At 37.7% G+C, this 13,081-nt stretch overlaps 1 protein-coding gene across 1 annotated transcript in view; it reads left to right on the top strand.

Annotated features, from left to right (window-relative positions):
- The window catches only part of LOC131035001 (uncharacterized), an 81,955-nt gene extending 71,372 nt beyond the window's left edge, over nt 1-10,583 (top strand). The window contains exons 5-8 of the mRNA XM_057966634.1: nt 9,046-9,182; nt 9,593-9,697; nt 9,871-9,970; nt 10,105-10,583. Of these exons, the coding sequence (XP_057822617.1) occupies nt 9,046-9,182; nt 9,593-9,697; nt 9,871-9,970; nt 10,105-10,281 (519 nt within the window). The 3' untranslated portion in view covers nt 10,282-10,583. The remainder of the gene's footprint in view (nt 1-9,045; nt 9,183-9,592; nt 9,698-9,870; nt 9,971-10,104) is intronic.
- Nucleotides 10,584-13,081: the final 2,498 nt, after the last annotated feature.

Below are 13,081 nucleotides of genomic sequence, written 5' to 3' on the forward strand. Positions count from 1 at the left end.
CAACTCCACCACCTTTGGTCTTCAACGCCTTGAGGAAAATTCGCTCCACCTCTAGCCTCTAACAAAGTTCGCTCCAAGTTAGACCAGATCTCGCACTCCTTCTTTGCTTCTCCAAATCGCACTTGAGACAATAAGTGAATGATTTGAATAATGAAAACACACCCCAAATATATAGAGCGCTCACCCTCTCATTTCCCATAGGCCGACTTGGAAAATAGGCCAAAAAATAAATAAAAATTAATAAAAGAATGAGGCCGACTTGAAAAATATTAAAATAATACCCCAAGTGCTCTATTTTTTAAAATTTAATTTAATAAAAAATTAATTTTAAATGCCTTTACAATTAAAAATTTCGATTTTTTCAAGGCTCAAAATTAATCATTAAATGCTATGCGCACTTATTAAATGTCAATTTGATTTTAGAATATTTTGGAGTTTTAACGAAATTGGCATTTAATGTGTTTTAGAGGACATTGGCGCCTAGGCATGGTAAAAATATCACTTTGTTAAGAACCTCGCTTTGGTCCCTAGGAGAGGGACAGGAGCGCCTTTTCATTTTTGGCCTTGTATTTCTTGCTTTTCACGTTCAAAATCTCTTCCTGGACGTCCAAAATAGCATTTTTATTGGGAACTTTGAGTTTAATTCATTCCTTCTTTGGAAGGAGTGTGCCTTAAAGCACTTTCGCCCTGGTCCCTTGGTGAGGGACAGGAGCGATCTCACCTTTTGTCCTTGGTCCTTGTCTTCCAAATCGCCAATTCATGTGGTGGGGTAAGCAATGATCCTCATTGTTCGTTCTATGCATGTTTCACTCGCTTTCTTAAGGCAAAATGAGCTCATCCAAGGATTTTTGCCCTTGTCTTCCAGTGAAGGACAGGAGTGATTTTTGTTTTTGAGCCTAGGATTGTTGATTCTTGGGGTCAATTCCTTGTTTATCATCTTGCGAAAGGCATTTCCCATCTTGTATCACCTTGTCTTGGCGTGGCTTTGGAGGAAGATTGTTGATTTTATAGAAATCGCCCTGGTCCTCCAGTGAAGGACAAGAGCGATTTTTAGTCCATAGCACAAATTCTTAACCACATCAATATCTAATTTCCTTCAAGGCACAAAACATCATTCCTTATTCCATCTTGAGTTTTGGAAACGAAAGTAGCATTCCAAAATGTTAGGCTATTAGGCAAATTTGAAGATTTCGCTCTGGTCCCTTGGTGAGGGACAGGAGCGCCCTAGCCATTTTCCATCGAATTTCGTGGTCTTTGCAACTTCATTCTTCCTTGAAGCACTTTAAATATCATTCCAATCTTGTGCCTTGGCCGCCTTGGCCTAGACTCGTCCAAATTTGGAGGGGGAGGCTAGATAATGTGTTTTTCGCCTTGGTCCCTTGGTGAGGGACAGGAGCGCCCTGGCATTTATAAGCTCACTTATGCTTTGCTAACTTTCAAAATTATCTTCAATGGATCGATCACGCCTTCCTCCATTCATCTCAAACTTGAAACTCGCTTTACCTTTGCCAAAAATTTGTCTTGTGAGAAAATCGCTCTGGTCCCTTGGAGAGGGACAGGAGCATCCTTTGAAAATCGCTCTGGTCCCTTGGAGAGGGACAGGAGCGCTTTAGTTACTTAGGTTGATTTTCTCCTTTGTAGGCCACTCAAGTTATATTCAACGTATAAAACATACTTCTCTTGACCTCCTCAAATCGCGAAATCACTTAAATCTTGCGAGGATAATGCAAATTCGGAATTCAAGCTCCGGTCCTTCAGTGAGGGACAGGAGCGATTTGTGTCCTCAAGGCCAAATCTTTTTCATTTTTCGTCTCAAATTTCCTTTGCTGGGGAAGATATCATCTTTTTACAATCCATGAACGAGAGCCCAAATCCAAAAAAGGTCCAAGAAGGTGTGTACAAAGAAAATCGCTCTGGTCCCTTGGTGAGGGACAGGAGCGAATTCATCTTTCTAGACAAAAGTTCAACCTTTCACTGCTTTTGACTAAGTCCGAATGTTCTATCATGTTCATTTCATCCTTCATTGCACCCTTGGCGCTCCAATTTGACCAATCAAGGCCAAGAATGACCTAAGTAAACCATTTCGCCTTGGTCCTTCAGTGGAGGACAGGAGCGAATTCACCTTAAACCTTCAAAATTTATCATTTTCGAGTCTTCAAAATCTTCAAAATCTTCAATTTACGTCCAATTACCTCCCCTGGAGACCCTGCACAAAACAATTAAAACAAGTCAGTAACCAAGATGCACCAAATATCATTTTCGCCTTGGTCCCTGGGAGAGGGACAGGAGCGATTTCACCTCTATAAGCCAAAATATCCAAAATTTAGGTCTTCAATAACTTGACAAGGCATAATTAGGTCATCTTCAAGGCCGGGAATCGGTTATCAAGCCTTCAAAAATTTGGTCAAAATTTACCCGGACAAAAATGCACAATTCCATTCTCAAAAAAGTTAGCACTTAGACATAGCTTGAATTTGCCCTCAAAAAAACCCTGACTGGACCTAACCTGAGACATACCCGACTTTCTGACAGGCTCGTCCAATTTCAAAATTTGCAATCTTCGAGAGGATGCTTAATAACCTTCAAAAATTGACTGGACTCGGCCTGAAAATATCCAAAGGAAACCCCTAAGGCTTAACCCTAGTCCAGACAACTCACTTAATCAAAACCCTAAAAGCAGAGAGAAGAAAAGGCAAAACAAAAGCAAAAAAGAGGGGGTCCCCATTTTAATGGGGCGATGTGTGAAATGGTCACAACATCTGGCGACACCACTGAGAAATGTTGGTAAACATTTGGGAATCAATCTTTCTTGAAGAAAACTCAGAGAACCTCTCTCAATAAAACAAGGAGTCAAACAACACTTACAAGAAGAGATCTTCATATTGAGACAAAGTATCAAGTCCACAGTTACCCATGTGTGTGCAATTGAGTTAATTCCCCTCGACAAGACAATCATGATCCTCCAGGTTCCCCTATGATAGGCTACGTAGTTTATCTGGACCCCAAAAGCATCCTGGATAGAGCCTCGCTGGCAGTCAGACGTCCATAGTCCCGACGAGGTTATCGCCGCAAGCTCACGAACATTGCTCCATTGCCAGCCAGGCATCTATAGCCCCGATGGAGTTACTCGTATATTCCCTTTAGCCAATTTTGATATTTTCTTTTTTGCTCACTTTCTTTTTCTTTTGATTTCTTCTTTTATTCACACTTTCTCATTTTTTCTTTTTGATATTGCTTTTTCAGTTCGTCAATTCTTTTGGCTCGTGAGCAGTGAAGCTCACTAGGGTTTGAGGATTGCGGTGGCGCTGAAGTCAGATTTTAGATTTTTCACCGATCACAGCTTTGCCTGGAAACCACAACGACTCGGAGATTATAAGTGTGAAAAAATATAATAACTGGAGGACAAAATAGCTAAGTTCAATAAGCTAATCTTGCTTCATTGTAAATATGGCCTGACTCAAAGTTTTATCAAAAGAAACCCCTTTGTATTTCCAAAAGATCTCATAATTGCTCAAATGCAACCAACAACCTAGTGAGAAGTCAGAGTGCTTCATGACAAAATCACCCAATTTCAAATGGATATCCCTCAGGACAAACAACTAACCTAAGACAAGACATCTAAACTAAGACCCAGAAAGCAAAGCGAAAAGCAAACAAAACAAAAACAGATGAACGAAAAACGAAAGCAAACTAAACTAGCTATGTACAAGGGAAGGCCTTTGCATCCTAGGACTGGAAATAATGTTTGAGATACCTCCCATTGACAGGCAATGGGACATCTTCTCCGGTTAAAGTCTTCAATCTGAATGCATTTTCTCCCAAAATCTCTGAAATTTGATAAGGGCCTTTCCAAAGCTTATCAAATTTGTCATGCTCTCCCCTTTTCTCGTGTGCTTTATCCCAATATAAGACAAGATCTGAGATCCGGAACGCCTTGACTTTAGCTTGCCGATCGAACCATCTTTTCACCACTCCTTGGTGTTTTGCAAAATTTTCCAATGCTTGATCTCTCTTTTCCTCAAGATTCATTAACTGTGTTAATCGAGCTTGAACAACATCAGTGTCTTCCATGTATTCCTGAATAAATCTCAAGGTCGGGATCCTGAGTTGCATGGGGAAAACTGGGTCTTGGCCATAAACCAGAAAGTAAGGTGAAATCCCTAGTGCGTTCTTGGTCCTTATTCTGTCTGCCCAGAGGGCAAATCTCAACTGGGTATGCCATTCTCTCGGACTTCTTTCTAGCAGCTTCTTGATAACACTGAGTAGGTTCTTATTAGTTGACTCCGCTAACCCATTACCCTGAGGATAATAATTTGATGAAAATTTGAGGGTTATTCCATACTCAAAAGCCCAATTTGAAAATCTCAATGATGTGAAGGCTGAGCCATTGTCGCAAACCAATGCATAAGGACATCGAAACCTCGTGATAATGTTCTCTTCCAGGAATTTAATTACGGCTTCGGTAGTGCATACTTTGAGTGCTTGTGCCTCTGACCATCTGGTACAATAATCAGTAGTAGTGATGATATATCTGTGTTGCGCCGAGGATGCGGGGTTGATGACACCAATAAAATCCATTCCCCATTTGGCAAATGGTCTCGCTTCAATCACTGGATTCAGCGGCATAGCAGGATTTCTTTCTCTGAAAGCTGTGACTTGGCATGTGTGGCAAGACTTGATATGATTAAATGTGTCTTTGAAAAGCGTAGGCCAGTAATATCCCGCTCTCAGGATCTGGTGAGCTGTAGCGAGGTTGGCCCCATGTCCGGTCCCAAACTTGGAATGAAAATGTTCAATTATTTGTTTGGCCTCCTCTTTGCCAACACATCTCAGATATATCCCCTCGTGATTCCTGCGATAGAGAACGGATCCTTGGAGCATATAGTGTTGACACTTTATTCTTAGTGCTCTTTTCTGTGTAGGTGTCATGCGGGCAGGGCACTTGTTGTTAAGCAGGGATGTCACAATTTCTTTGTACCATTCATCAGGGGTGACATCCTCTATTTCATAAATTTGCTGGATTAATCTAGGTCCGTCAATTGCTAATGTTTGTGCTAAAGCTTGTCCTCGAACAAGTTTCATAGGCTGGATTTCAATATCAAACTCTTGGATAATGGCGACCCACTTGCCCCTTCTTTCTCCTAGTTCATTCTGCATGAGAAGGGTCTTGACTGCTGCATCTGGCACTATTGCATAAATCTTGGCCCTTAAGAGGTAATGTCTGAATTTTTTAACGGCCTTGACCAGTGCGTATGCTTGTTTTTCAATGTTGGGATATCTAAGTTCGGCATCTTTCAGTGGGGTGCTCATGAATGCAATTGGATTCTCGTCTCTTTCTTCACTTCTCTGGGTGAGAATAGCGGCACAAGTGTAGTCAGAAGCGAAGGAATACAGGTAGAAGGGTTTGAGGTAATCGGGACTGATCAATATTGGCGCTTCTGCGATTGCCGTCTTTATCTCCTCGAATGCCCTCTTGGCCTGTGGCGACCATTCGATCTTTGCATCCTTCTTCAGCATTTCGTTCAAAGGTCTGACTATCTCAGCGAATCCAGTGATAAATTTTCTGACAAAGTTGATCTTGCCGAAGAATGATTTGAGTTCTTTCTTACTAACTGGCAAATTGATAGTAGATATAGCCTTTACTCTTTCAGGATCGATGGAGATTCCTCTTTCTGAAATGACATGTCCTAAAAGTTTTCCTTCTGTTACCCCAAATATGCATTTCTTCGGGTTGAGAGATACACCATATCTTTTGCACCTTTGGAAGACTCTTCTTAAGTCATCCACATGATCTTCTCTTTTTCTGGAGAAAATTGTGATGTCATCTATATATATAATAATGCACTTTCCAATTAAATCTCTAAAGGCGATATCCATGGCTCTCTGGAATGTGGCCCCAGCATTGATAAGTCCAAAAGGCATTCTTTTGTATGCAAATGTTCCCCACTTGGTAGTAAAAGCGGTCTTTAGTCGATCTTCAGGCTCAACCAAAACTTGATTATATCTTGAATATCCATCTAGAAAAGACATCATCTGCGACCCATTGACAATCTGCAACACTTCATCCAGCGACGACAGTGGATAATTGTCCTTTTCTGAAGCTTGGTTGAGATTTCTGAAATCAACACACAATCTGATCTCTCCACTCTTCTTTCTGACAGGAACCAGGTTGGCGACCCACGTCGAATGTCTTACCGGGAAGATGATTTTGGCTGAGAGCAGTTTCTTAACTTCTTGATATATCAGGGGTTCCAATAAAGGATTAACCGGTCTTTGTCTCTACCTAAATGGTTTGCTTCCTGGCTTCAAGGGGATTGTGTGAGTGATAATTGCGGTGTCATAAGTCTTGAGATCTTCATAACTCCATGCGATGACATCTGGGAAATCTCTCATATTTTTCAGGATTCCATTTCTTTCTGGTGCGGTGCAGGTCTTTCCAATGAACACATTCTTAACTTGTATGTCATCACCTACATTGATCATTTCGCACATGTTTCCTTCCATGCTGTGGTTTTTCATTTCTTTCAGTTTGTCGGGATCGAAGATTCTCTCTAACTCCACCATACCTTTTGGGATAGTGTTTGTCTTCAAATTCAGAATTCCTTCAGCATCCAATTCTGCTCCCTCGGCTTCTTCTTCATCAATGATTTGAGCTAGGAAGACATCCGTGTTGGTCAAGAAATCTAGTATGTGCTTGTCGTCTTCGAAAACTTGAAAATTGGTGATGTTGTCTGGGACTGAAGGTACTGATGTTAATTCTACCGTGAACTTCTTTAATCCTTCCATTGCTAATGGTATCAAAGAGCTGGCGGCTTGTGCAAGGGAATTAGCCACTTGATTTTGATGCCTGTATATAGATTTGATGTTGAAGGCCTCGAAACTCTCGATGAGATCCCAAACTCGATTTCGGTATCTGGTCAACCTTTTGTCATGGCAGACGTATTGTCTCTTGATTTGCCTTATAGCTATCTCTGAATCTCCATATACTTGCAGTATTTTTGCTTTCTTTTTGATAGCCATCAATAACCCTCCCTGATTTTTGAGGAAAATCAAGCAAAACCCTCCCATGATTTTTTGTGGAGAAAAATCAGAAAACCCAACATCCACAAAATTAGCAGAAATCGCTGACTATTTTTAAATTCCAAGGCAAATTCGCTGGAACAAAATTCGAGGCACGGAAAACCAGGCACCCAAAAAAATATGAGACCAACTCAGAAAAGCTCTCGAAAACCCACCAAGAATCTGAAATCAGAATGCAAATCCGACGGCTCAAAAATAGAGGCACGGAAAACGATGCACCCAGAAAAATCTGATGACCCAGTTGAGGTCTTGAAAAACCCACCAAGAATCTGCAACCAAAATAAAATTTCGACTTGAACTGAAGGGTCAAAACCCTAGTCGAAAATTGCAGAAACCTTAGGAAAATTTTCAATCTGCAAAAATAAACCTCCAGGTTGCAGGGCGGAAAATCTCCAGACCCTAAAAAAAACATGAACTGCTGCCCAGCACAAAGAAATTCGCCCACGAACCAGAAACCCTCGAAATCTTCAAAAAGCCTTCAAAAAAGCAAAATCGTTTTTTTATTAAAAAACAATAAAAAAAATCTGGAAAATATTCCAGAAAGAAGGCCATGAATTTTTATTAAAAAATTCGCCAAACTTTAAAAAATCCCATCGACCCGCTCTAATACCATGAAAAATAAATTGAATGAATGATTCAATTATTGGATAATCTATTCAACAATATACAAGCGTATATATAGAGATTACAAGACGACGTTTTAAATTAAGAACAAGTCGTTTAAAGTGAACTACCAAAAAACTAAACGCTAAATAAAGCTTAAAAGCTAATTAACTAAAAAGAAAAAGCTAAATGCTAAATAAAGCTTAAAAGCTAATGAACTAAAAAGCTAAATGACCATTAAACAAGGAACTAAATATAGGTGATTAAAATATAATTAAATATTCTAATAAAGTGGTGAATGTTTTTGTGGTTATGTTTCTATGGTTGATTTGCTTAACTACTTATTTCAATTTGTTATGTTATGATAACCGGCAACAATATGAAATGAAGTTTTACTTATGTCAAGTAAAAGTATTTGGATGATTGTGAGTTACAAGTTAGTTGTTTACTGTTAATCTGTTGTAACAGTCAACCGGTTTAGCTTGACAGATTTTATCTTGACAAAGATATTACATTGATAGTTCTAAGTTTACTTTGAGTGGTTGTTTTTGGGAAAGGTGTAAGTTTATCAGTGTTTCTATCTACTGATTCACCCCCCCCTCTCAGTAGTTGACTGGATCCTTGTTCTTTCATCATACCATCAGATGACAGGTAAATGCATGCATGTTTCAGTTTCTCTATAAGTATTATTTTATTTCTCTGAATAAAATAGAATCATTGCCACTTGTTTCTAAGTATATGAAACTGTTACATCTTTAATGAGAGTGAAAGAGTGCAGCATTATTTAGCTCCATGTCCTTGACAATTAATAAACATGCAAGACAATTATGTGATATCTCTCGGCATTATTTTACGTATATTTTTTTTAGAATATAGGACTCTTACATCTTTAATGAGAGTGAAAGAATGCAGCATTATTTAGCTCCATGTCCTTCTTGACAATTAATAAACATGCGAGACAATTATGTGATCTCTCGGCATTATTTTACGTATATTTTTTTTAGAATATAGGACTGTTACATCTTTAATGAGAGTCAAAGAGTGCAGCATTATTTAGCTCCATGTCCTTCTTGACAATTAATAAACATGCAAGGCAATTATGTGATATCTCTCGGCATTATTTTACGTATATTTTTTTTAGAATATAGATATACTAGTTTGCTATCATTAACTTGCCACAAGCATTTTAAAATTTTCAATAGATTCTGACTCTGTCCATCTCTTCCTTTTTACGTATCTTTTCGTAATTTTGTTTCAAAATCTGCATCTATTTCTTATTTCAGGCAAGTCTGGTGTAAGGATATTAATTATTGAATAAGAGTTACATCCTTAATGTATTAATTGCATGTATTTGGTTCACAGTTGGAAGCTTCAGAACCCGCAAGAGTATCAGATGGCTTCTCTATTGAAAAAGTTACTGAATTGAAAGAGGAACACATGATCAATGGAGGGAGTATTGCATCTACATCCTCAACTCCTGTATTACGGAAGAGACATGTGTAAGTGGGTGAGAAGTTGGAGACACTTCTAACATATACATCTATTTTGATGTGAGTGGGAATTATGTGTTACAATAAACTAGCAGTACCTGTGCAATAAATGAAAATAGAAAACAAAACAAACTTGGTATAATTAAAAGGGTTGATTAAATAATAAAGGGCATGTTCTCGATTGATTAGAAATATGCATCAGAATTTCCCAAAAGCAGTGTAACTAAGCTTTTAAAACATATCCTAAGACCTTTTACTGTTATTTCTCTTCCTTCACGTTTCAGAACATTTTTCTTCAATTCTAACGAGTCTTAAAAAATCTGTGTAAATGATCTTTTTAAATATTTTTCACAGAGTAGTAGTAATATATTTTTGAAATGGACATCCATGCGTTTAAGCTAACTATCATTGATAGACAGGCATAGCGTCAAGGATCAGAGTAAGGGTCAAGACATTGTAACAGCTAAAATAGATTCGTCAGTAAAACTGGATGCACCAGCTCAAGAGCATATCGAAAAGCACAGGTGTGACTTTGGACAAATGGGAATGCCATTAAGTTGCAAGAAAGTCTTGAATAACATTTCGTATAGTCGTGATGGATTTGATTTTTAGGTCCTAACCTAAATCTTGATTCTTTTTTAATTATTTAAATTTAATATTATTGTCTATCATTTCCTCTAACAGCCAATTTTAACAGGAGACTTCAGGAGGATTTGACTGATGAAATGGTTGATTTGGCACACAAGCTAAAGGAAACCAGTCTTATGATTAATCAGTCTTTGCTTGATACTGATAAGGTATTAATAAGAAGCCCTGCTTCGGTGGTTAAACTTTATTCATCCAAAGCTTACACACAAAATCTGTTTAGACATATGCAAAGCCCCAGTTTTATCTGCTTGATGTGTGTATAACTTTTCTTATGTGCCCTCAGATACTAGATTCTACAGAGCGGGCAGTGGAACACAGTTTGGCAAGTACAGGACGTGCAACCGAACGAGCTGGAGAGATTTATTCTGAAAGCTTCAAAACTAGTTGTTTCACTTGGCTTATGATGTTTGTCATGAGTTGTGTATTCCTTTTTGTTGTTTTGTTGATCCGTATAACCTGAGGGACCTCAAGAAATGCATACATATCTTCTTGTTTGGATCATTGTTTTATATATGTTCTAAAGAGGCAAGTTAGTCTATGTATTAATAATATGTAAAATATAGATAGCTTTCTTGATAGTGATAATTCCTGTTATCCATTTTTATAACGCTAATAGGATCTAAATTTTCCTAGAGGACCTTTGTAAGGGGATTTCCAAAAAATGGCACCAAATATTAAAGTGACAGAGTCAACATCAAATGAGGAATTTGATAATTCCTGTTAGCCATTTTTATAACGCTAATAGGATCTTAATTATTCCTAGAGGACCTTTTTAAGGGGAAATCATTTCCAAAAAATGGCAGCAAATATTAGAGTGATAGAGTCAACATCAAATGAGGAATTTGTTCCTTTATCGTTCTGAACCAGTTACTTAACATCATAAAGCCATTGTCTAGTGAAAGAATTGTTGTTTATGTAAAGTACTTCAATTAATCTTAGAGTTCATTTAAACTTTTGAAGAAATGACCAATTGAAACTCTAGAATAGTGTGTTATATCTTATCAAAACTTTACACTTTTCATACTACATATCGAGCTGTTAGATATTAACTGCTACACCCCCTTTTCAAATACCTGCACATTAACAGAATACAATTTAATAGATAACCAGAAGAGATTTACTATGAGAAAAACCATTATCAAATCATGCCCAAAGATCAACATTGATCTATCTTCTTCTTGCCACCAATCGGGATGCCTCATAATGTCAATCCCTGGAATAACATTTGTTTATGCAATCAATTAACTAAGGACTCAATAGGGGACTTATTAGTGCAGCAGGATAATTATTGCAAACATTTTATCCAATTAAATGTGCGAGTCCTACTTCCAAACTGAGGGAATGCATTTAATTCTTTAAGTAGTCTTAGATCTCTTACGTTTAAATTTCAACAAACATTCATTTAAATGTTATAAATAAAATCTAAAACATCTAAAAAATGATAAATAATTCCGTTCTTTTCAGAATTGCTATTCAATGGAAAAAGTCCAATGATGGGACATGCTTAAGTCATGTTCCATTAGATAATAAAAACTTAAAACAAAAATTGCTTTAAACAATTTCTGACTTTACGATTAATCTTTCAACGCTCCACTTGCCTTTGTGTCCAAGTTTTCAATTGCAGTTGTGACATGGATTGAACAGATGTGTCAAAGGCTGAATAGTTATAATATGCTCTAATATCAAAATCTAATGGACGTATGGCAGCTGGGTGTTACTTTCATTTGATGTTCATGTGTGACATGATGGCTTCTGGTTTGGTCTGAAATTGATTTTCATACTTTTTCTCGTGCTGTCTAGATATTAACTAGTAAAAAATGGTTGGTACAATAAACAAATTGCTGGTATACAATAATATTGTTCATAAAACAAACTTTTTTAAGTTACCTGAAAGATTTCGACGGGCTTCACAGCTTCAAATCAGTTTTAAGTTATCAGAAAAATTCAGAGGGGCTTCGCAGCTTCAAAATCATTCCAAGAAAACATGAGTGTTCTTATTGTTGCAGGTACGCTTAAACCGTGGGCTTAAGGCTGTGAATGCTTTCAACATCAGGATGGTTAGGAAGAATACCAGGTAATTTAAAATGCATATGACAAACCCTTGTCTAATGTTATTCTAACTGGGCAATGGAAAGATTAAGTCAGACACCCTTGCCTAATGTTATTTTAATTGGGAAAAGGGAAGATTGCAGTTGGAGTATATGAAGGTAGTGGAAGACTCAGAGCTTTACAGCTCGATCCTTGGTGATTCAATTTCATTTCTTGCAAGTATAGGGCTATGCTTGCACTAAAGAATATGCAACATCATGCACTTGTTCCCAACTAGTACTACAAAGATACCTCGATGCTAATCAAGTTAAATTTCAGTATAGAAATTTTTTGACAACCAATGCTACACTTGAGTTGGTCTAGAATGGTGAATAAATTGTACTCTTGAAAGCAAGGTTATGAGATCAAATCTTGCAGGGGCTATGCCTCATTTGCAGCACAGTTAGGTGCTTCTTGCATGGGCAATGGGGTAGTCTCATATTACTATAAGTCATTTGTAGACTAAAAACAGATTACTTGATATCGTGAACTTTAAAAGATCCATTTCCATTTCATTCTGCTTATTTCTTCAAAGGATGTAGATATAATATTTTCTAAAAGTGGGTGGTTATAGTGGTGTAATGATGATTAAGAAAGCTGGGAGTGTTGTATCAATGAAACCTGCAATCCAAGTTGTTATCAATATGGAGAATCTAGAGCAAAGCTGGTGTGTGTAAGGAGGTGATAGAATGTTTATAGAGGGACAAGACGAGGATGAAAGGATGCACATTTTACAAAGGTTTCAAAGGTAAGGGTTTTTAGATTTGGAAGTGATGGGACAAGGGTTGTATGGATATGATATAGCAATAGAGAAGGAAGTAAATATCAAAAGGAACAATACTAAGAGTGAAACATAGCTTCAACTATGTGAAATGATATGTTTGTTTGCTTAACTATATGATATGATACGCCTGTAAGCTTAACTATACCAAGAGAAGGATATAGCATTAGCGATAAGGAAGTAAATATCAATAGGAACAATATGAAGGATATAGCATTTTTCCTTTGGAATGGAGAGAGGAAACCCGAGGATGGGTGGAATGATTTAATGTTCTATAGAGTGAAAAGTGTGTAGTAAAGCTTAAAGGCAAACATAGTTATGACTAGGGCAAGAGTGAGTGGGAAAATTTTGAAGTCAAGATTGCATAGGACTAGGGGCACTGAGGGGCACA

The sequence above is a fragment of the Cryptomeria japonica genome, chromosome 4 (assembly GCF_030272615.1).
Source record: "Cryptomeria japonica chromosome 4, Sugi_1.0, whole genome shotgun sequence".
Lineage (NCBI taxonomy): Eukaryota > Viridiplantae > Streptophyta > Pinopsida > Cupressales > Cupressaceae > Cryptomeria > Cryptomeria japonica.